The following is a 23,432-nucleotide window of genomic DNA, read 5'->3' as shown; positions in this document are numbered from 1 at the left end:
AAGCCTAGATTTATCAGCTGATGTTATAATAATGTGTAATGTTATGTGACCTGTTTCTATATATTTTCCATAGGGGCTGAGTCACCAGTCATCTACAGCTTTGTAAATCCCATAGCGCAGAGGATTATGTCCCCCAGGGCAGACGTAATGACACTTTTGTCCTCCAGGTGGCGCTCTGATCTGAATCCACCTAGCCAGCTGGATCCAGCACCAGGCTCCGCAATTCTCATGCAGATGGCAATATTTATATTCATGAACTGGGCTGAGTTTTCAGAAGAGGGTGTGCTGGGTCTGCGTAAGCGGAGAGGAATGTCTCTTGAGCTCTCGTTTACTTGTACAAACTTTTGCAGACCAACAACCAAGAGCTGCTCATCACCAATGCAGGTACCAGGTAAGAATGCCGTTGCCCCTTAATTAGGTGGCTTAGGGGGTTAGCATTTACTATCAAAGTGCTTATATAGTTCTGTTGCATCAGAGTTGTATAGCTTTGCGTCATCAAAGTGCAACAATATGTCACACAGTGTATTAAAGTCATGTTTAACGATGGTTCCTAATCTGTGTGATCCCATTTGTCTTTGGGTTTGGATCTGTGCATGTTGTGTATAAGAATCTGTGAGTCTGCACGTGTGTTTTAAGTGAATCGCAGATGTACATTTCTTTGTCCAGATGTGAAAGTGCATCAGTATGTTTCCTTTTCACAAATCAGTGTCAATGAGTAACAGTGGCGAGTGTATAAAGTGTGTGTCTTTGTATCCGTGTTGTTGCGACTGTGTATACATGTTAGTGTCTCTGGGTGTGGGATCGGGTGTGTCTCTGTGCCTGTCACAGTTTCTGCTTGGCATGTGATACTTATTGCTCAATTCTTGGCTCTCCTAGTTATTTCCCTTGAGGATTTCTTTGTACTTTGGAACATTCTATCAAGCACAAATCATGACACACACAAAAGAAACGCACACCCTGTACACAGGAGACGGGGAGACATGCCACCCCTGTAACACACACTAACATTTTAAACACAGGAACATACAAACCTTGTGACCTCTCACACTGAATACAAAGATACAAACACATACATGTATACATACCTACATACCCACAACATCAACTGCTGGGGCAGAATGAGTTAATAACTGTTGGGAAAACAATTTTTTCCAGATGTTTGCTGATAGTTTTTTAATGTTTGTGTAATGTCATGTCCCATTTAAGAACTATGTGAGAATGAATGAGCTCAGACTAATAGAATGCAGCAAAATGAAAAGCCAGGACAAAATGATATGCCATGAAAATAAAGGTTGAACCTGAACTATAGATAAGTCATGCAAAAAATGGGGCAAGCTGAAAAAACTTTTATAAATGTGAAACAAGCCCATTTTGGATGTATTTGTAAATGTCTTAAACTGTAAAGTATGGCATTCATTCTGGCCATGACTTGTACCGGATATGTTTTGGTCAATGACGTCTTATTAAATGGTGCCAGTAGATTCCATATGGTCATTTGGTGTAAATAGCTGTGCTTGCTAGAGTTTGCAATCTAAAGGGTAAGCGGAACCTAAGGCAGCAGGGGTAATTAAGAGGGGAGGTGGTATTGGATCAATGACAAGATCGGTATACTGAAGAAGAGGCATGAAAGGTCCAAATAAAAGAGGGTTTTAGGAGCCAAGACAGAGAAATAAATTCGGTGGTATCTTGCGTAAAAAGGCAGGAGATTAGAGAAATATTACATAAGTGAATGTGGCAAGACATGGAAGTAGAATATGATAAATGCAGGAGAGAGTAGAGACATGTTCAACAGAAACGAGGTGCTTGAGAAAAAGGATGGACGCTTGAGTTACTTACAGGCATTTGTTTTAGAGATAGATGGGGAAATACAATAAGATAAGTTGAGGTAGTGGTAGGACATCCACAAGGATACAGCAAAACAGCAGTTGATGGCTCTTGATGGTTGATGGCTTTCAGTGGATTTAAAACAAGAATGCTCTTGTATTGATGATGCTTGAGGTTCATGAATTAGCAAAGAAACATTTCCTGTTAATGTGTCTATCAAAGTTCTTCTGTGATCCAACCTTTTCTTCTTTCTATCCCAGCATAAAATCCATCCATTTTCAACAGGATCATGGCGTCGCCACAAGGTGAAGTGCTCGGGCAGCCTAGTGATCTGGGTCAGGACAAAGCAGGTATGATATGAGCTGAACAGTGTTCCATAGGGTTGACAGAACAATAGGTTGTAATTGTGGAAAGGGGCAAACCACAAAAATATTTTAGAAAGGTATGAAAACTGCATGTGGAAGTCAATGATATCACGCTGAGCAAAATGATAACCCTGGAAACAATTTATTATGTCTTTCTTATTTAAACCAAGAATGGTTACCACCATAAAAAAGTCTATCGCACTGTAGCCAATTGTACAATGTAGCAATCAATTCAGTGTTTCAAAAGAGCCACCCACTAAACCCTGGGGTGATCAAACCACTCCTTTGAAGGAGTCTTTTGGTGAATTATATTTTTTGAAATTATATCTTTGATGTGGTACTTCTTGCTTCTGCTGATTCATCAATAAGTTGAAATGACTTATTTTTTGTATGAATATAATGGAACAATGTGGCGTGGTCTATGTTACATTTTTCACGTGTTAAAAATAATTTGGATGATGTAATAATCCCCAACTAGTCATCATAATAGCATAAGAAAAATACTGCATTTTCATTTGCAACGTATGGTATCTTAAAATAATTCCACTGGGTTAATGTAACTTTTTTTTTAATGTACATTTGGTATGTAATATTTGTTAAAGGTCCTAGAAGGGGGGAGGAGCGTGAATTTTAGCTGAATGGGGTAATGGTGTAAGGTGCTTTTCCTGAAAGGTGTTGTACTCAAGACTTGACCCGCTTTAACTGTGCTCAGCAAGCTCTAGGGGATTATAGGAAAATATTATTCCAAGAGATTTAGTACGAATTAGCTCATGCGCCAGACCTCCATAATAAACGAAGCACACCAAAATACCGTGGAGATGTTTTCTGTTTCTGTGGCCAACAACTTGTTGGATACAGCAGCCAAAGGCTGTAGCCCAGAAACAGCTGGAGAAAAGTCTGTAGTCTACCCTATGCACAAATTATGTCTATTATTGGGGGGGGGGGTCTGTGTGTTTTAGGTGCACACAATTAAATGGTTTAGGCCTGATTCATTTTAGAGAAAATAAGTTACTTAATGCCTATTTTGGCATCTGCTCAAGTAAATTACATTGTGTCTTTATGTTACACAATTAGATAAAATGCTCCCAAAGGTAAACAGGATTTCATCACACGGTTTTTGAAAGCTAGAAGGGAGTGCCTTTGGAAAATTTACAGTCACGACATAAAGACTGAAGACAGATATAAACGTGATTACAGTTAAGAGATGGCGGCAGATGCAACAGAGGAGTTAAAGGAGAACTCCATGCCTGTTTTCATTTTAAATTCATACCATGGGCCGCAGCGCATTTTACTGCATACTTTTACCGGCATTCTTAAGTTATTGAAGTAAGACCTCTGCTCTACTGAAAGCCAGGAGCATACACTGAGGTATGAGCATACCGAGCTCCAATGAAATGAGAGTAACAGCAGCCAATCACGTGTATGCTATCCGAACACCGATGTATTGCTAGAAGGTATATGATTGGCTGCTGCTTTACTTTACCTTTGCTACTGAGCAAAGTAAAAAGGGTTCACACTAATGATTCCTGGTTTCTGAGACTGAGGGGGAATAAAATGTGCAAGAAGTAATCATGCAAATGTTTTTTTTGGTAATGTCACAGTATTTTATGTTATGTATAGAATTAAGAAATTAACCCCTTAAGGACAATGAGGGGGTCCCTAAACCCGTTGAAAACAATGCATGTTGTCATTAAGGGGTTAAGAAAGAAGAAGACTATTTACAATGAAAAAACATACAGAAAGGAAACGCATGATAATAAAAGTTGTCATGAAGCGGCAGAACTAAGCTGTAGATAATCAGCCAGACATTACCAAAGCATAGCCGTGGCAAACTTTTTCCAAAAACATTATATGATATTTACAAACGTGCAAATCGAATCTAGTAAATATAGCATTCATTCTGGCCCTGATTTCCACCAAAAAGCCTTTGGTAAATAGTGCCCTATGATTTTCCAGTGCCAAAAGATTTCATATGGTAATTTGGTGCAAAGGGCTCTGCATGCTAGAGCTTGCAAAGGTGATATCACGATAACCCACGATAAAGGTCCATAAAATGCCCTGTACTTTACCCCAAGAACAATCTCTTTAGACCAATCTAGACTCCAATCGCACATGGTAATACTAATTCACTAATCTGTTGTTTGGGAGGGCATGCAGCTTCAAATTGTGCAAGTGCAGTGTCAAGTTATATGTTCTTGCCTGAAACGCACACAGATTACACCCATCCCCCGCAATTTCTTTACAAAGAATAAATATAATGAAATGAATAAATAAGGGAGACAAAAAAGCAGACGTCCCCAGGACCCCTGCAAACCAAGGGGGCAGTGACTGGGGAGTAAATCTGGTATATATTGCAGAGAGCAAAGGATGGGGGTGAATGTAGTTAAAATGCAACAAAATAATATTCAGAAACTGACTAGGTAAGGCTAGTTGAACCATCATCAGCCACATCCCTTTACTCCCGAATGTAAGCTTTTAAACAAAATAACTCCCAAACAATTATACTGATAAACAGAAATCACATGCGATAGGTAGTTTTAAAAATGACTTATTTGTGGTTTTATACTATTTTGTTGTTTTAGTTGCCATGAAGAGTGTTTATATTTGTATTTCACAACCAGTGCCTGGCACATTCTCTGATTAGGGCATAGTCACCTGCTGATACATGGGACTTAGTTAGGGCTGTTATTTTCTCATGTGCTTTAGAACAGGTTGGTGGAGAAATAGCTGCATGAAAACAAGTAGAACAAGCTTTGTCAAATAGCCTAAGAAGAACCCTAAGGAGAGTTAACAGAAGTTGATCTCTTCTGCAATAAGATATACCAGGGACATTACAAGTCATGTAGGACCATGTTTTATTGTTTACATTCAGAAACAAAAAAATATATAAGGAGCAGTGCAACCCTGTAAAATACCGTATTTGCCTGATTATAAGACAAGGTTTTTTCCAGAGCAAGTGCTCTGAAAAATACCCCTCATCTTATAATCGGGGTTGTCTTATAATCAGACCTCAACTAGGTCTGACTATGAGGCTAAGATCCAGATCCCCCGCACCGATGCAGGGGACCTGGATCATCCTTTCTCCCCCCCCCCAATTTACCGGTACTTTTGAGTCCCCGGTGCTTAGTCCGGGCAGCGTGTAGAGCTCTACGCGATTCGCGCAGACCTTCCCCGGCTGTCAGAGATCAGAGTTCCCCGTGATCTCTGACAGCCGGGGAAGGTCTGCACTATGGACGCAGACAACCCCCGCTGCTAACCGCACCTCCTCCTGGCTGCAGCGGAAGTTGTCTACGCAAATCGCGTAGAGCTCTACACGCTGCCCGGACTACGCTGCCCGGGGACTCAGAAGCACCGGTAAGTTTGGAGGAGGGAGGGGGAGGGAGTGTTAAATGGGGGCATAAGGCATTTCTGGAGGCAGAGTGCTCTGTGAATTGCCTTTTAACCCCCTTTATGCCACTCTGCCTCCAGAAATGCCTTTTAACCCTCTGTATGCCACTCTGCCTCCTGAAATGCCTTATACCTCCCTGTATGCCACTCTGCCCCATAATATGCCTTTTAACCCCCTAAATGCCAGAGTGGCATATAGGGGTATAAGGCAATTCTGGGGTCAAAAGGCATATCATGGGGCACAGTGGCATTTAGAGGGTTAAAAGGCATATCATGGGGGTATAAGGCATTTCTGGGACAGAGTGACAAGCCAGGAGGCAGAGTTACAAGCCAGGGAGCAGATGTGCATAACTGGGGGACAGGTTGAAAAAAAAAAAGGAAATAATTAAAAACTAAATATTTTTCTCAATCATAGCTTTTATTTAAAAAAAATGTTCACATAGGTTACATGAATTAACATTTACTGGTAAAACTTCTTTCCTATAGGGTCGTCTTATATTCGGGCTTTTTCTTTTTTTCATAAATTAATATTCGGATTTGGAGGGGTCGTCTTATAATCAGGCAAATACGATATACAGAGTGAAATATTAGAATTTAAAGGGGAACCATCTTTATGAATATTATCAGATTAAAAATACATTTTCAAAAATATTTTTCTGTTTTCTTTTTTAAAACAGTTTTTGCTTAATAGAACATTTTTAGCTGTGTTATCTTAGCCTATTCTACTAGGCAAACTGCCTGACTTCTCATTATACTGACTGGTAAACAATACACAGCCGGACACTCTGACTAATTAAAGGTTATGTAGGAAGCCACTAGAAACATCTCAGTGTGGTGATTGGGCATGGAAAGTCAACCAAATTATCACAACTGTGATAGCAATGGCAGCAGTCAGGTCTGCATATAACCAAAAAATTTGGAACAAAAGTGAGATTAAACAAGGTTTTGGCAATTCTAACCTGCATTACTGTAAACAACACTGTATTTCCCCTTATAACAAAAGTCATATATACAGGGTATACTGCATACCCTTCTGTTCTGGAGGTCCCTATGACATTGGGGGCAACCATAAGTAGATCCAGCTTTCAAAATGTCTCAGCATTTAACAAATATATATGTCTAAGGTGCTCTTAATGATCCATGTTTAATATTCTTTTCAGGAGCTCCATATTCAAAACCACCACTGAAGCCTAAACCCGTTCTTCCACCACATCTCAGGAGCTCACATGCCCATGGGAATCAGAATCCTTGTACAAAAAACATCTCAACATCAGACTCTTGTCCCACCTCTCCTCCACCTGACCTCCCTTCAGCTGTAAAGCTTACCCAGCTCACTGGACCCCTGCCCTATGGAAGTAGGCGCCCCTCCTTTAAAAGATGGGCTTCTGGTGGGGAAAAGATGTCAAATCCGGATGGTAGTCCCTTGTCACCGGTAGAAAGTCCTGTTCTCGATGTATCATCCAAAGCTGCTGTACACCCTGTATCCGCTCTTCCAAAGCCTTTTAAACCTGGCACATCATGGAAGGGACATAGTCCGTTCTTACTTACATCACGAGGATGGGGGGAGCAAAGATGGCAGCATGGAAGAGATTTCCCTGAAAGGTGAGTTTTGTAGATTAGATTTCATTTTGTGACAGAATGGGAATAGAGCGTTGTCAGTGGGTGGGAGGTGAGGTATAGAGACATTGGCTACATACAGTAATGTTTTAGCACTGTGCTGATCCCAGTAAAATAATGTGATGGGGGTACGTGTCTCTCTAATTTTCCCAACAGAATATCACAGGGAAAATAGGTGCCCTTCCCACATTGTAGTTAACTGCCGTAATATTTCCTCAACTGTAACTCATAGATTAGTGAATCTGCAAGTTGTTTGTTAGCAAGTGAAGGCATGCAACTGGAGTCAAGTCTATTCTTGACTCAACTGATCGCTGGACTTCTTAGTCAATAGATTTCCTTAATTTATAGCCCAACCTACTTCAACATATTATAGGGTTTAAGTCCATACCTGCTCTTACCCTAATTTTGGGGCAAACACTTTCTTGCGCCACCCATTCATGGTCATGAATAGCCCATATTCTATCTATCCTCCACCCAGCACAAAAGAGTAAAAAAAAACGATTGTTTTTAAGATAAAATCTATACCTTTTTCTGTTTCCAGACACATCTTATTACTACGCCTCATTGTATTTTCTTTTTTAATAAATATTCCTACCTGACATTCATATGGATCATCTGCGCTATTGCCTGTGTTTTATGTGCCTTTTATTTCTTAATACCTCACCCTCTACCCTTTCTTCATCTCTTTCTTTTTCTCTCTCCCTGTTTTTTTGCACATCTCTGTATTTAATATATTTGTTTATTTTGGATTCTGTCAGTGATTTTGCATCCAAGAGGCACAGTTCCACCTTAGAGAGTAAAGAAGAAACACATGAGAACAAAATGAAAGATCAAGCACAAGAAAAGGCAGTATCTGTGACATGTGACAGCAATAAAGAAAACCTATACAATAATTCAGCTGCAAATAAAAGGGATGTTAAACCAAGTACAGCAGAGCTCAATACAAGTTTAGAGGAAGTTCCTGAAAATGTTGACAAAGTAGCTGTGTCCTGTTCTGAATCACCTTCGACAAGCAGAATCCCAAAACCTGTTAAAGATACTGATGAAACTCAAGAAACCAATAAAGTTTCTTTGCCAGAAGCAAGGCTTTCAACAGGAGAGGTTTCTGGCAATCTTGGGTGTACAATGACCACTGCGGAGAATACAGGACCTGAACCAGGTAGAGTCAGTGGACTCTCTTTAGTGTCTGATAGTTCAAAAGGTACCAAAGTCCATCTTACAGACACGCAGACTGAGTCCCCAAAATCAGACAATCTTCTTGTCAGTGCCTTATGTCCTAGCATCGGTACAATAAGTAACCAGGGGAGCTTAGCTAAGCCTTCTGAGAAACCTTCTGAGGTTTCTAAAACAGTCAGTCTGGAGTGCCAGGAATATGGTGATAAGCAAGCTTCGGAATTGCATCAAAGACTTGGACACAGTTTAACTGATAAAGTTCTACAGTCACCAAAGGTCTCCACAAAAGTATCTGAGCCAACACTTGCTCGAACAGCAGGCGTGGACCAACAGGAGCAGCCAGACAGACACGGGCTATTTGAGCTAAACCAAGAGGAAAAATATTCACTTCCAGTGCAAAGCCCAAAGGGTGGTAATGTGCCTTTAGCGAGTCATCTGCATTATGGCAGCAGTGATAGTCCTGAGCAGTACTTACAGGACAGGGATGTGGCTAGTGAGCAGTACATTCACAATAAACCTGTGGAGTGGCACAGCCACAACAAGGACAATGCAGATATGGAACAGATACAACACAACAGACCCATAAAGGAAACTGAAGGGGTGCAGTATTTACCTCCACCTACCAAAGATCACATGATCACTCATGATATTCATACTATCCAGTTTGATAATCCAGACCTGAGTAATGTTACAAGTGATTTAAAAGTAGAAGAGCATGGAGTATTAGACAATACAAATGTGTCAGTTTTTAAAGACTGTCAACAAAACAAAGAGCACATTATAACTGAAACCTCACTGTTGGAGGAGGAGCCTGGCACTGGATACACCAAATGTGATCTGGAGGTAAGTTTTTAAAAACTTACATGGTCTTTTATTAAAAAAGACTGTAATCCTCATGCAATATTGCATGATCCACCATGTGTTACAGGGTCACCATACCCAAGGCTGGGTACCCCTGTTTGAGGGCTGAGGAATCACCAGTCAGTACCCTCATACGGAGCTCCTGCTATCCAGGGAGCAGTCAGACCACAATTCTTTCAGTAAAACAACAACTTCTTTTATTACAAACACACAGAACTTATATAGAGCCATAATTCTATTAACATTCCTTTAACAGGTCTCAATGTACACCGAACCCAACCCCAAATCCCATCAGCTCGGGGAATGGATAAGGTGAGGGGATTAAGGGATAGAAAGGGTTTCCCCCGCCTGTGTTATGCCCCCTTTAGTGAGGCTGCAGTCTGGGCAAACAGGGCTGTGCTGGCCGAGTAAGAGCTCCAGCCAGGTTACATGATTGTCCCTTTGAAGGGCTGGAGCTGCAGCCACATTCAGTCCGGCTATAACTTAAAAACTCAGAAACAGGACACAGACGCGCTCCATGACCCGGCTAAACCGCACTCGAATCCCCAACAAAGACCTCCAAAAACACTCTCACACAACGAAACACTTTGTGCAAACTACCCCCAGACAACCAGATGGTCTGGGGTAACTCCAGTTAACCTGGCTCTGTCACGTCGTGCATTGCATAATTTTAAGGCCAATTACTGTGTTGAGGATATCAGGCCCAGTGGTTATGTTCATTCACTACAGAGTGATGTTCTTATGTGCTGTATGTAGTTATTGGTATGTATTTGGGAGAAGCTGTACTTATATTCATAACAAGACGTAACAGAGAGACATACAGTATGTGTAAATAAAAACATATGCAGAGCTAACTCATAGGCAGAGCTGAGAACTTTCTAAATAAATTGACAATGGGACTCTTGAAATGTTAACCTTTGAAAAGCCCAATGTGAAGATTCTACGTAGTGACGCCAAATGTGCTTCCCAAATGACTCTAACACTGGTCCTCGTGGAAGCATTTATCTGTCATTATTTAAAGAGACACATGATTAAGTCACCTAAATTCAAAGGATACCAACCATAACATTTAGTAGTAAAAGCATTAATTGGCAGTCTTAGATATGATCACAGGAGTGTCGCATAGGAAGGAGCCAGCTCCAGACTGTGTGACCCTGAGAATCTGCCCCTTCACCATGAGATTGGGGCAAAAACCCTGAGACTTGGAAACCCTGAGACTTGGAAGCTATACCAGTTATATATCACTGCATACTTATCGGTCGGTGCACCAGAATTTAACTTATTTAACTGGATTTTGATTCAAAAGCTATTTGGTTGCACTGTGATATTGCTAATATACATATGGCGCCTGAGATTTACTAATATGTGAGTTGTTTGTGAGGGCATGTGAGTGCCAAGTGAGTGTCACCAAGTCGGACGCATAGTAATGCTTCTCATTGAAATGTGTATGCATGTACAGGATTTTTATTAAATCCGGGAAAATATTCTCACATTCAAAATTGATATTGTAAACATTAGAAGTAACCAAATTATGCTTCTGGGTGTTTTGAACAAAAAAATGGGTTCTGTATCCCATTTCTAAATTACACAGAATGTTTAGTTTGTGATAAATGTCACAATAAGTTTTTTGCCAGTATTGGTTCATTGATTACATAGTTAAAATGCTTTGATAGTTAAGTATTAATTATTAACAGACCAAATATTTGGAATCTTTCCTGGATTTAGCTAATAATTCAAATACTCTGGGGCATAGCAAAGCACGGTTACCACCATGCCAGCTGCACATGCAGACAACCTCATATTTTACGTTACTAAGCCACACGTTAAACTGCCAATACATTTTGGAAGGCTCCAGGTACTTTGTGAGTTATCCAACTTAAAACCTATTAAGGAATAATATTTAGGAAATAATTTCATCCAATAACACCATAACTAAGGGTCAACATTGCATTGTGAAGGACAAACAGCGTCAGATAAACTTAACTGCATTCTGTGAAGAGGAAAACAAAGGTATAGATCAGGGTCTTTCATTGGATGTGATTCATTGTGATTTTGCAAAAGCCTTTTATAAGGTTCTCATAAAAGGTTACAAATTAAAATTGTTATACAGACTTAGGCGATATTTGCACAAACTGGCTTAAATGCAGAGTTTAGAGAATTGTTGTTAATAGAAAAGTATTCAGCTTGACGTAACTGGGAATTGGGGTATCTCAGGGCAGTGATGTATTCAGGCCTGGGCTGACTAGGCTGACTAGGTGTGGCAGGTCCAGGGGGCGGCAATCTCCTTATGCCAAATCAGACACAGTATCCTGCTGCTCCATGGGCCGGTTACAGGGGAGATTTGATCAAGATTTATATTCAATGTCAACTGCTGTCAGAGCCAATAAGAAATTTTCATGTCTAAAAAAACAGGATTGACGGCTAGAAAAGGTGCATACATACAGGAATAATACCAGCCACTTTCTGATGACCCATCCATTAACAGCAATTTCCCGCCTCAAGGCAAGTTCTCTCTGGCTCCGTTGAGGAGGCAGGGTTAAGCAGCCAAAGATTACATTGCGTGGCCTCTTGGTAGTAACGTGGCATCTAGTCCTGCGTGCTAGGACAGGCTGAGACTTCACAATGGGAAGTAGTAGACGTGCAAACATTTTTGGACAATTTGTTTTTGGGTAACGAGTTTCCTTCAATGGCCATTCGGTTTGGTGAAAACTCCCGGTCCCCACATTCAGTCTCACTCTCTCATACCCTCTAAATGTTTCCCTACCTTCTTTGCTGACCACTTCCGCTTCTAATAACCACTTTCGCATCTTCTTCTTCATCATCTTCCAGTTTTTTCTTCATCTGCATCTCTGCAGACATAACCTGACAGGAATTTCTGCCAACATTGTGGTGCTTGTGGTGACGTTCTCCCTGATCCTCCAATCAGGGGAGAGGTAGTCATTGAAAGCTCCATCATTTTGCCCTCGCTTGAACTCAGGGTAATATGGCGGCACACCCAGTGAAGTCCTCTCCCTGATCCTCCATTCTGGGTTATGTTAGTCTGATGACTAACATAAGGTTAGTTTGTGGGTTTATTTGTTTTTGCTTATGTGTGTGTGATGCAAAATATCAAGGTCATACAACAATGTCCTAGCATTGTTGCAACTGTTTTTTGAGGAGGAAAATCTAATTCTATGGTGGCTGTATTGCTTACCATTGAGTGACACTGCATTACTTTTAACCCACTAGGATACTCCTCTGCCATTTACATCTCTTGGACACCCTTAATAAAGAGTCTGTGTGGTGGGATGGGTGCCCAGGACCCCACAATATACAAAAACACATCCCACATGCATGCACCCTGTGAATGATGTATGGAAAACAAGGACTTTTATGCACAGTTTTTTACTCTTGTATCTATAATGCATTTCTATTTCTTCTGCATAGACATAATTGTCTAATATCTGAATGTAAGACATGTTTTACAAATGTTGTTCTCAATAAAATTCCATTTTTTTCACAGACAACCACTGTTACTAATATTTCCCAAAGGGACATTAGTCCAGTGACCGAGAAACACACTGATAGCAAGACAGATGAGGACCTAGAAGAAAAGCCTGAAGACAACAACTTTGACACCAAAAGTAAAGACAATGTGGAAGAAATGCATACTCTGCTTCGACTTCCAGAACAATACAGCGAATATTATGAAAATGTGACTCCAACATCTTTTGCCTCATATGAGACAACATGTTCTAGAAATAATGTGGACCAGATGATCAATGAAAAGGCGGGGAAACAGGTGGAACATGAAGGTGACTTAGATAAACTTACTTGTGAAGGAGATATGAGATTGTGCGAAGATAAGGAAAGATTGGATCTAAATTGGGCAGACAACAAGGTTACTGATCATACATTGAAGCCACATCAAACACAACCTTCTGCATATGGAATACAACCCCCCAAAGAGCAGCATGAGAACTGTGCAGATGTACAGCAGGGGATACATATGGAGGAACAGACTGAATGTGTTATGCCATGCATTTGGGACAACACAGAGAAAGAATATTCTGTTAATGATAAAACCGTGGATGTTAGTAAAACATACCTCACTTATATTCCTGAGAAAGTGAATGAAGGTTTCACAGAAATGCAACTTGACCAAACAGAAAAAAACAATGTGAGTGAAGCTTTTAGACAGCCAGCTGAAAATGAGTATGGTAAGCAGAATGAAGAATGCATGGCCTCTACAACAGCAGAGGAGACGGCAGAAATTGTAGAACCTGAATCACAATTAAGGTGTGTATATTTATATATATTATTTCTCTTTAGGCTCTCTAATTCCTTCCTCTGGTTCAGTTGCACTAATCAACAGTACATTGACATCTAGAACAAGAGGGCAATTTTCTCCATCTTGACATGTGTCTTTTAGAATCAAATATTATTATTGGTATTATTATTTATTTGATTTATGTTTTAATATAGCATCAACAAGTTACGCAGTGCTTCTTAAAATACATATATTCAAAGACTACAACAGAATGATACATTAGGTAAATAGGGCCCTCCTTGCAATCTAGATATAAATGTATAAGGGTCGCACATTATTTTTTTACAACACAGGATCTTTTCTTGCTCCAGTCTGTCCAAAGAGCAGGCTAATTTATTACCAAAGGGGTAAAGAAGAGCGTGTGTGATAGCTGTGGATAAAAGGCCAACTCTCAAATTCACTAATGCATTAATACTTGCAAAAAAAAACTAGTATACTTTCACATGCAGGAGATGTGAGTATATGCATGGATCCAAGCTTAAAAAATCGTGCAACTCATAAATCCACTAATGCGAAGGTTGCCTGATAATTTAGAAGTGAGTTGGACCTTTAGTTACGCTGTGTCTCGCTCATGCCTCATCCTATTTCCAGCGGGATGGGAGGTATAACATATAAAAGGTGTGCCCCTCACAATCTACACACGACTGTGAGGTGCTAAAATGGCTGCTGGCTGCAGAAGTCTTCTTATATGATATTGCGCACCAGCAGCCCCCAGTGTTTGAAGCCTGTATTGCAGCTCCTTTGGCCTTAATAGACTCCATAGACTTCAATGGGTCCCATATTTCCTGTTCAATTAGCTAGCCATTGTCAAGAAAAAAAAATAGCAATGAAGTTTGTGTTTTTGGAAATTTTCATAGACGTAAAAGACAAAGAGCACAGAACTATAATTATCCTGCGATAATAATTAAGACATAATATAAAGATTATTATACACCTTTGCGTACAGATCACAATTACCGTGGAAGTTGTCATTTTCAAAAAGGCATGTATTTAAATACAATTTAGAAATGTTATTAACACTGATACCCTCTTAATAAGAAATGCTTTCCGAGGTGGTCCATATCTGAATTAATTTATAAAATGCTTTTTTTAAGCGGGTTCTATAACCTGATGTCACATTGTAGCACATCCAAATAAATTTGAAGCTTTTTTTCTCCATTTAGTGGGATGTATCTAAACACAGTCAGAGTGTCTTGATTGTCAGACTGAAATGGTTATGTACTTTTGATACCTATAAAACTGATTATACGTTGTTGTTTTTTTCCTTTAACACTAATCCTATTAGATCAAAAAGCAAAGACGAAAATGTTATGCTTCCCTCTTTCCATACAATGGATTATCATACCGACCACATTGGTCAGATAGAGGAGAGTTCAAACAATGAATTTGTCGATACAAAGACACCAGATTATGTCAATGCCAAACCAGAGGGTCCACAGCAAATACATATGGAGATAAAAACGCCAGTGCAGCACCAGCACAGAGAGGCAAAAGCTGAGGAGGTGCCGTATAAGCCTTCTCGCCCAGAGGAGTTACTGCACCAGTTTATTGAATCAGAAGAGCTACATTATAAGGAGTCCAGGCACCAGTCTGCTTCACCACAAAAGATGCATCATGTAGGCCCTGAATCAGAGAGCCCAGAAAATATATACAGTGATGTAAAGCAGTCACCACCTTCTGATGAATCAGAGGAAACAAAAAACAAATATGACAAAATGATGGAGCCCACACATTTCGATAAAGAGAAGAAAATATGTCATGTATCGGAACCTTCACATTATGAACATAGTGAGGAAACTGATACTGTAGATGCTGAATCTGAAGAAAAACAACATAAATTTATAGAATCTGAGAAGCTGCATGAAAGCCATATTGAGAAATGGGAGCTCAACAATACAGAAACCCAATTAAGCCCATCTGAAGAAAAAGAAACAGAGTTATACAAGTTACAGTCAAAGGATAATGAATTTGAGGAACCAAATGCATACACTGAATCAGGTGAACGACAGAATAGATATTCCCAATCACAGGAAGTGCCGCCGTATAATAACCAGTCAGAAAACTTACACCATAATGGTCTCATATTATATAACTTAAAGCATGGTGACGCGCAATCACAGGAACTACATCAAGATGATATCCTATCCCCAAAAAATCAATATAGTGATATCCAAACACACAAAGTCGAATGCAGAGATTACCAACCGCAAGAAGGTGAACGTAAAGATTACAAATCAGAGGAAGTGGGGCACAAAGATATCTTGCAATCTCAGGAAGTGGAGCATAAAGGTGCCCTCCAGTCACAGGAAGTGGAGCACCGAGATGACCTGCAGGTAAAAGAAGTGGAGCAAAGAGATGCCCCAGAATCCCAGGAAATGGAACGTACAGATGTCATACAATCACAGCATGTAGATCATAACCAAGTGGAAAAACTATCAGACCCTGAAAATGAGTTACAACACAAAGATAGTTCCATAGATGAACCAGACCAAACAGAGTCAGGGGAACCACAACTTCGCATTATTAAATCACAAGAAACATCGCACAAAGAGACTGAATCAGACGACACACAATATGTGACACAGTCCTCAGACCCAGAAAAGAGAAATTCCCAATTAAAGGAATCTCCACCAGATGATTTTGAATTTTTAGAGGTTTGTGACACAGTTTCTATAATTTAGATGTATTGGTCTTAATCCCTGTGAGTCATCCATAATCCAGATTAATGATTAAAAAAAACAAATGAACATCAAAACCATACTTACTAGTAAGAGATTCAAAGGGCACATAGTCAACTAGTGATAACCCCTCACCCATGCCTACACCTCTAGGATCTGTAAATGTGAAACTCTTCACAATATTTTTTTAAAATTTTTATTTAAAATTACCACGTAGCCCCAGTAAGCAAAAAGGAAACCTCCAAGTGGCCAGTTGAGATCAAGGTAGTTGACCAATTACGGTCAATGAAAATGTCTAGATCACTTCATATTAACTGAAACAGATACAAGACAAATACAATGTTTACATACATGTTTTACACCATACACATTATCATAATATTTGTAAATTATATATATATATATATATATATATATATATATATAATTTTACTGATTTAAATCTAAAAATAATAACTGCAAAAAAATGACATCTGAATAAGTAGAAAAGGGGACATCACACAGTGCAAGTAGTGGTGCCTATAAATTTAGATTGGAAAGTCAATATTCAGAAATAATATGTTTTCACGTTTATGTAGGGTTAGCCTGGAATTAATTTATTTAAAAAATATTCTTTTAAATTGGAGATTAATTCAGCAATTGTGCAGATTCACCTATCTGAGCTTTATCCCAGCAGAATGATGTAATTTATGGTGACATTAAATTTGCAAAATTGAGCAATGAAATTGAAATTTGAAAAAAATACAACAAAATGAAAGTTTTACCAAGGAAAATTGACAGACTCCTGTCCAGAAAAAGACACTGTTAGCTAACACAGTAAAAAGGGTGGCACAGAATAAAAAGTTGCTTGTTAATAACCTTGGCATTGCTGTTTAATTTGTCAATGTTAAAGTATATTGAGACACATCATGTGCTGAGTAATAGTTTTGTTGTTTGCTAAATGAGTCATAATCTAGTTAAATTTCTAGGTGTGGTTTTTGAGTAAAAAATATCAATTTCATATGCCCAATGTGTCTTCACATGGCACTGAATTGCTTAGATGCAGATGTTTTTATTAGCCTTAATTGTTTCTACTCTCGAGGATTTAGTTATTGGCAGGTATTTTCATACTTTCCATTCAAACCAATTAAGTTACAGACAGTTTTATAGGCATTATATAGTATAATGAATTCAGCCCACTGAGTGAGGTAAATACTCACAACCTATCCAACAGGTAGCATTTTGTTATAAATATTAAATAATTGAATGAATTTTAACTGGCAAAGCAAGTGTTTTCACTCTTGAGACCACAAATCCAGATACCAGTTAGGTTTTTTTAGTCTTGAAATGTTATTTAATAAATGTTCATCTGCCATTTTTTGTGCAGGGGACTGAGATCTTGGACACCTCCTCCGTACGATGTAGAGCTTCTTTGGGGAGAAAGAGATGCCATCGAACTCCACCTCATTTAACGTCGAACAATGAAGCAGAGGACCCAGAGTACTGGATGTTCAGGGATTCCACAGGTCAATAAAAACATAAAATGTCTTCTAGTGTATGCCACAGGTCAACCTGTTGTTCAGGCCTTTGGTTAAGGCCTGTTTGATTTACAAACTTTATTTATCTTTGTTTTTACTGTTTTTACTAATGTTTTAGATTTCATTCAGAGATTTTGGCAGGGGCTGGCTGCCAACTGTTGGGGAAATGGTCACAGCTAAATGGACAGTACTGTACCTGCTGACAAGGCATGCACACACACTGTACATAAAATGCACCGTGACCAGTTATATTTGACTCTCACTAACACACATAGAAAGCTAATAGATGGGTCCATTATTGGATACCACCAGTAACGTGACTACATTTTCATCTGAATGTCTGCTGGAGCCATAAATGTATTTACATTTGCAAAATAACACTGGAAGCCAAAGTGTATTTTAACTGACAATGGGATAAATATAAAGCAAATAGCAGGGAACAATAATGTCATCATGATGTCATGGACAAATATTGAAGCATGATCCTTAACATTGCTCCAGTGTATTGTTGGTGCAAACGAGATAAAACCAAGTTTTATTAATAACTGTATTTTATATATGTGTATGTTGATTATGGGAATGTCTTACAGAAGACCGACCTGAGAAGGAATCAGACAGTGAGGAGACAAAAGCCATATCTCCAGAGTGTTCACCTTCAACAAATGAGCCTGCCACTTCACCTGGAAAATCTCATGCTAAGAAGTCTGGAATATTTGCAGGAATAATGAATCCTAATATTCTGAAGGTACAGTGATAATAATAATGGCTTCAAAAAGCCACCTAAGATGCAGACAGTCGAGTAATTAATCTTAAAACAGTGCCCCCGATAGATTCATTTCAAATTGCACCATGGACCGGGACCGGTGGGACCACGATTGTATTTGCCTGGCGTGTGCAAACTGTCCTGTCCTAGCTTGTTACTAACTTTGTAATACGGATTGTCCACACAATAATAATAAGGAAGTCTTGAGTGCTAAAATATTATTTCTAGCTCCTACATTTTGTGCTAAAAGGTACAGATAAATCAGCCAGTCTTTAGAGACATGCCATATAAAATTGTTTACTTTCTAAATCGTTGTGGCTATATGTGTAATAACTATAAAAGCCCAAAATCTTTAAATCACATCAGCTCAGGAGGCAGTTGTTGTGACGGGAATGACCCGTACCTTGACTGGGTACACCCATTAGAGTTCCATGCGGCTGGTTCAACCCTGGTCCTAAAGATGGGTAATAAAACCAGGGTTCCCATATGAGCTTTCCCTCTGTAACCACCTTAGTGTTGCCCACCACATGCATAGTGTACCCAAAAGAGCCAAGTGGTGGGACAATGGATGTCCATAGAGATGCAGTTCCAATTGTCGGCGGTTCCTAGCCACCGTACAGTTCCAAGAATTTGCGACCAGGTCTCGATCAGGCGCATGGAGCATTTCCGGTTCATGAGAGTTTGGTTAGGGCAGACCAGACTGCGATTACTGGTCATCTTGTGCCCCCCAATGAGCACAGGGTGACTTAGACATAAGAGGGGACTGGGCAGGCAGGCATGGAGTCTCCCCAGGAATCCACCAGTGCCCCCCTCCCAAACTCAAATCTACCCCCATGTGTCTTCAGCCTCAGCGGGTTACCTTGGCAGTTGTCTCCTTGTCCTTATTGTAGCCTACCATTACATTGCATTACATTGTATCAGTGTATGCCCTTCGCATAACTGTCATATTCTGTAAGATATTGTCTATTTATACATAAATACTATCACTTTTCGAAAATGTTTTCCACAATCCTTGCACCTGCAAAACCTAAGGGGGTGAAATGCTTCAGTTTGGATAGTGCCCCTGTCCTATATTAAGCCAGCCCTGTGAGTCTAGGTGAGAAGTACCTTTCCTCTTACTTTCTTTATACTTCACATTATGAAGGACCAACCCTAGACTAGAGTATTTTACAAACAAGTCTGTTTTTAAAATCTCAGATTCCCCCCCCCCTAACACACTGGATTTCAAAGGAACAGAAAAGGATCTATTTGTTTTGCAAATTCTAGTCTAAAGAATTGGCTACCCCGGATTTTATCTGTCTGTATCATTATCTATATATGTCTATATATAATTATACCCACAGGGACATAATCTACTGTATTTTTTTTTACATAGTTAACATTTTCTATGTTGAAAAAATGCACCGGATTTCTTATCTTCCCACACAGTCAGAGCCATGGGAAAAATGCTCGCATGGCACTAAAACTAACTAAATATGTTTGTACTCTAAAAAAAGACGTTGCAAATTCACTGATGCTGTTCTAAATTTACTTTGCTGGTTTATAGTGCAGGAATGAACTATATTTCATAGATAGATATATGTTGTATTAGTTATTGTGTCTACCTCTAAGAATATTTACAGGACATGTACATATTCAAGGTGAGGTTTTAGCACGGCAAGTGGTAGAGCAAATGGTTGAACAACAATGCTCTGTAGGCCGCTTCCCTGGAATAGGTCTCATGACATAAAGGGTGTTTCTCTGTGTTTGGCCACACTGACCTCTAACAGTGTAAAACTTTTCTTCACTTTATTTCCTTACAGGGTCGCCTAAAGTCTCGCAGTAAAACCACAGAAGAGGAACCTACCAAAAAAGAGTCAGAGGAATCAAGTTTGACACCCAAATCATGTAGCTCTCCAGAGAAAGAGAAACAAGAAGGGTATGAGTCAAAAATACTCTCATGTTTAAAATAGTATGGGGCAAATTGCTACATGTGGAACTATTGACATTGGCATGAAATTGGTTTCCCTTGTGGCTGCTCTAGATTCGGGATTCATTTTTAAGAATAAGCCCATCTATGTGTAGCAGCTATTTATCTATACCACTACTTAATTCACTAAATTCCACACTTATAACTAAAGGCAACATTCAATGTACCGTGAAATGCCAACAGTTACCGGAAATAATTATTTGACCATGTAACATTTACCTTATTACTTATATGATATTTTTTTGCAACAGACGTGACACTACAAGCTCACTGTGAACACTTAAATTGTGATCGATCCTTCACATGTCAGGAGGTTTGGTATATGTGAAGGCCCAATGGTTGGTTCAGGACTGACCATGTATTTTAAAGGAACATGACTTTTGACATGACTATTGCTTTGTGTTAACATCTAAAGCCCCCTCTCCCATCCTATTTTTTCAGAGTGCTTCAGTCTACAAATCTCTGCTTTCGCCTCTTTTCCCTTATTGTCCCAGATACTGGCAAGACTCAGCCCATCAGTGCCAGTTGTATGCCTCAGATATCCATGTGTATACATTAGCAGTAAACCTGTTGGTGCCGCTTGCCAGGAAATAGCATAAGGGGCTCAAAATCTAATTAATTATGCATACATTACTTGTCTCTGTTCATTTAAGTTGTGTTCTCCAAAACCCCATAAGGATACAAAACCAGCATTATAAGCCTTCAACCTTGCCCCAACCAAGGACAAGCAAGAACTGGCACACATAAAACTGGGATTACAGGAATGTTGCATTTAGCTGAGACTTGGTGACTAAATAACACTATAATACATGTTTATTGGGAAGGCCAATTTATCATTTTCCAAGAAATATTCCAGAAGGTCTCTTGTCTAGGACTGACAAATAGAGGCAACTTAAAATGGTATTTACACATACAATGGTAGGTGCATCAACTGCCAAAGAAAATTATGGGGTAATTTAAAACTTAGGTGGCCCTGTAACAAAATAGTAAAGCACTACTGATTTTTATTACTTTGTGATATTCCGTTTTGGTAGTTTCATCTTCCATAAACAAGAGACTGTGTCAAAGCATGTAAGCATTTCACAGACAGCTGCAGTCCTTACTGGCAACTGTACAAAGTAAACAAAGTGGTCTTCTTATCTGACAGAAATAAATCATTTTAAAAATGAATTTGTATGAGAACAAGTTGTATCCAATGCTACTGCCAACTATGTTAAAACGGGAAAGCGTATTATTAATAATCCATCGTATAGGGCAGTAATGATTCTAATGGAGCTTGTAGTAGACATTTCTCATAACCATCCCTATGAAAAGAGGTAATTTGGTCACCTTAATGTGGTAGCACTCCACTCTCATCTGTCATCAAAACTCTCTTTAGAGAGCCATATGGTTTTAGGTACTAAATTCTAAGTCTTAGGACAAGATCAGGATATTTTAATTTTTGTCACAAGTGACTTATATCCAGACATCACTTTAATTTGTAAAGTTATACCGGATATTTTTTCAACATTTTTTTAGACACTAATATGTAGTTGGTCCCTCCTTTGCAAATGTACCAGCTTCCACTCTACTGTGAAGGTTTTCCAGAAGTTGTTGGAGTGTTTCTGTGGCAAGTTGCCCAGTCACCCAGTAGAGCATTTGTGAGGTCAGGCACTGATGTTGGATGAGAAGACCTGGCTTACAATCTCTGTTCCAGTTTATCCAATGGGGTTGAGGTCGGGGCTCAGTGGAAGTGAGTAGAAGCTGTCATAACTGCAAAGGGGGCAACTACAAGGTCCCTGTTGGCGTAATGGTCAGGTGCCTCAATACTCTTGTCCATAGAGAGTATGTAAGCCTCTTAGCAGAAGTTATGGAGGCTAATACAGTGATTACATTTAATCATGCATAGTATAGGCATATGGGTATCCTGAATCTAAGACAAGACCAAAGACTGGTTACGGTTTGAGTCTTTATATCAGGAAAAACGAGCAGACTAGATGGGCTGTAACTTCTGACTTCACTGTCCATTATGGAGGACTGTAACTGGCTATTTCCAATGAGGCTGTGTGTCACTGGTACATTACTTTGTTATAATACACTTTTCTGTGCTCTCTTTTAGCTCCTCTCTGAATTGGCTAAGTGCTTTGAAGAAGAAGAAAAAGAAGGCGCCAAAGTGAAATTTAAAGACGAATTTACAACTAATCAAGCTCCGCTCGCTTTAACCTTTGATGTAAAGATTACATTTAGTTGTCTGTTAACGAAAGGCTGAGTTGAATTGAGTTGGCCATCGTGTGGAGTTGCCTAGACCGTTTTAAGTTTGTTACCTTTAATGTTACAACTTATACATAATAAAAATTTACTTAACTGCCACATTGACCACTCAGTTCAACTCGACTCCTGACCTGGGCCAAGTTGCAATTTAAAACATAATAAATGAGCAGCTTGATAGATGAACTGTTACAGAGTCACATGCACGCTTTATGGTTGTTCTCTTCTGTAAGTGACTAATTTACCCCATTGTTTTGGGTCAAAGGAGTCTACTGTAGTAGTCATTATATGCAAGATGAAACTTAATTTTTCAGCTCTTCTAGAACCAAATCTCAATACTTCAAATGCTTTAACTTGTCTTTTAATGCATTGTGTTGCACTTTGCCAAGTCAATTATTTTTTATGTAATTACATAAAATAATTTTGGAAAAATGTCTATTAATTTTAACTACTTGTTTACCTGTTACTTAGCTATGTAAAATCCAAAGGTCTGAGTATACCGTCACCAACTGTTTTTATTTGATAATTTCTTATGTAAAATAGCCATTTATATGATAATCCCCTTAACACATAATTTGCATATATATTTTCAAAATTGTTGTGAAGCTATCTATATATTTAAAATGATAACATTGTAGCACATGTAAGAGTTGCAGTTGTCCTTTAATGATTTACATTTGATTAATTCTATAAGTATGGTACCAGGTGGCAGATACGATCAG

The 23,432-nt window shown here is 39.2% G+C and overlaps 1 protein-coding gene across 1 annotated transcript; it reads left to right on the top strand.

Moving 5' to 3' along the window:
- The first annotated feature begins 282 nt into the window (after positions 1–282).
- LOC128469355 (uncharacterized) lies at positions 283–23,352 on the top strand. Its single transcript, XM_053451172.1, has 10 exons — positions 283–391; positions 2,085–2,174; positions 6,737–7,178; positions 7,952–9,209; positions 12,730–13,505; positions 14,822–16,190; positions 17,581–17,719; positions 18,322–18,476; positions 20,297–20,412; positions 22,562–23,352. Exons 2-10 carry the CDS (start codon positions 2,114–2,116, stop codon positions 22,617–22,619), a joined length of 4,374 nt encoding a protein of 1,457 aa, XP_053307147.1. The 5' UTR covers positions 283–391; positions 2,085–2,113; the 3' UTR covers positions 22,620–23,352.
- The last annotated feature ends 80 nt before the right edge of the window (positions 23,353–23,432 follow it).

The sequence above is a fragment of the Spea bombifrons genome, chromosome 11, assembly GCF_027358695.1.
Source record: "Spea bombifrons isolate aSpeBom1 chromosome 11, aSpeBom1.2.pri, whole genome shotgun sequence".
Lineage (NCBI taxonomy): Eukaryota > Metazoa > Chordata > Amphibia > Anura > Pelobatidae > Spea > Spea bombifrons.
Note: the sequence above shows the minus strand (reverse complement) of the source record. Positions and strands in the feature narration are given on the sequence as shown.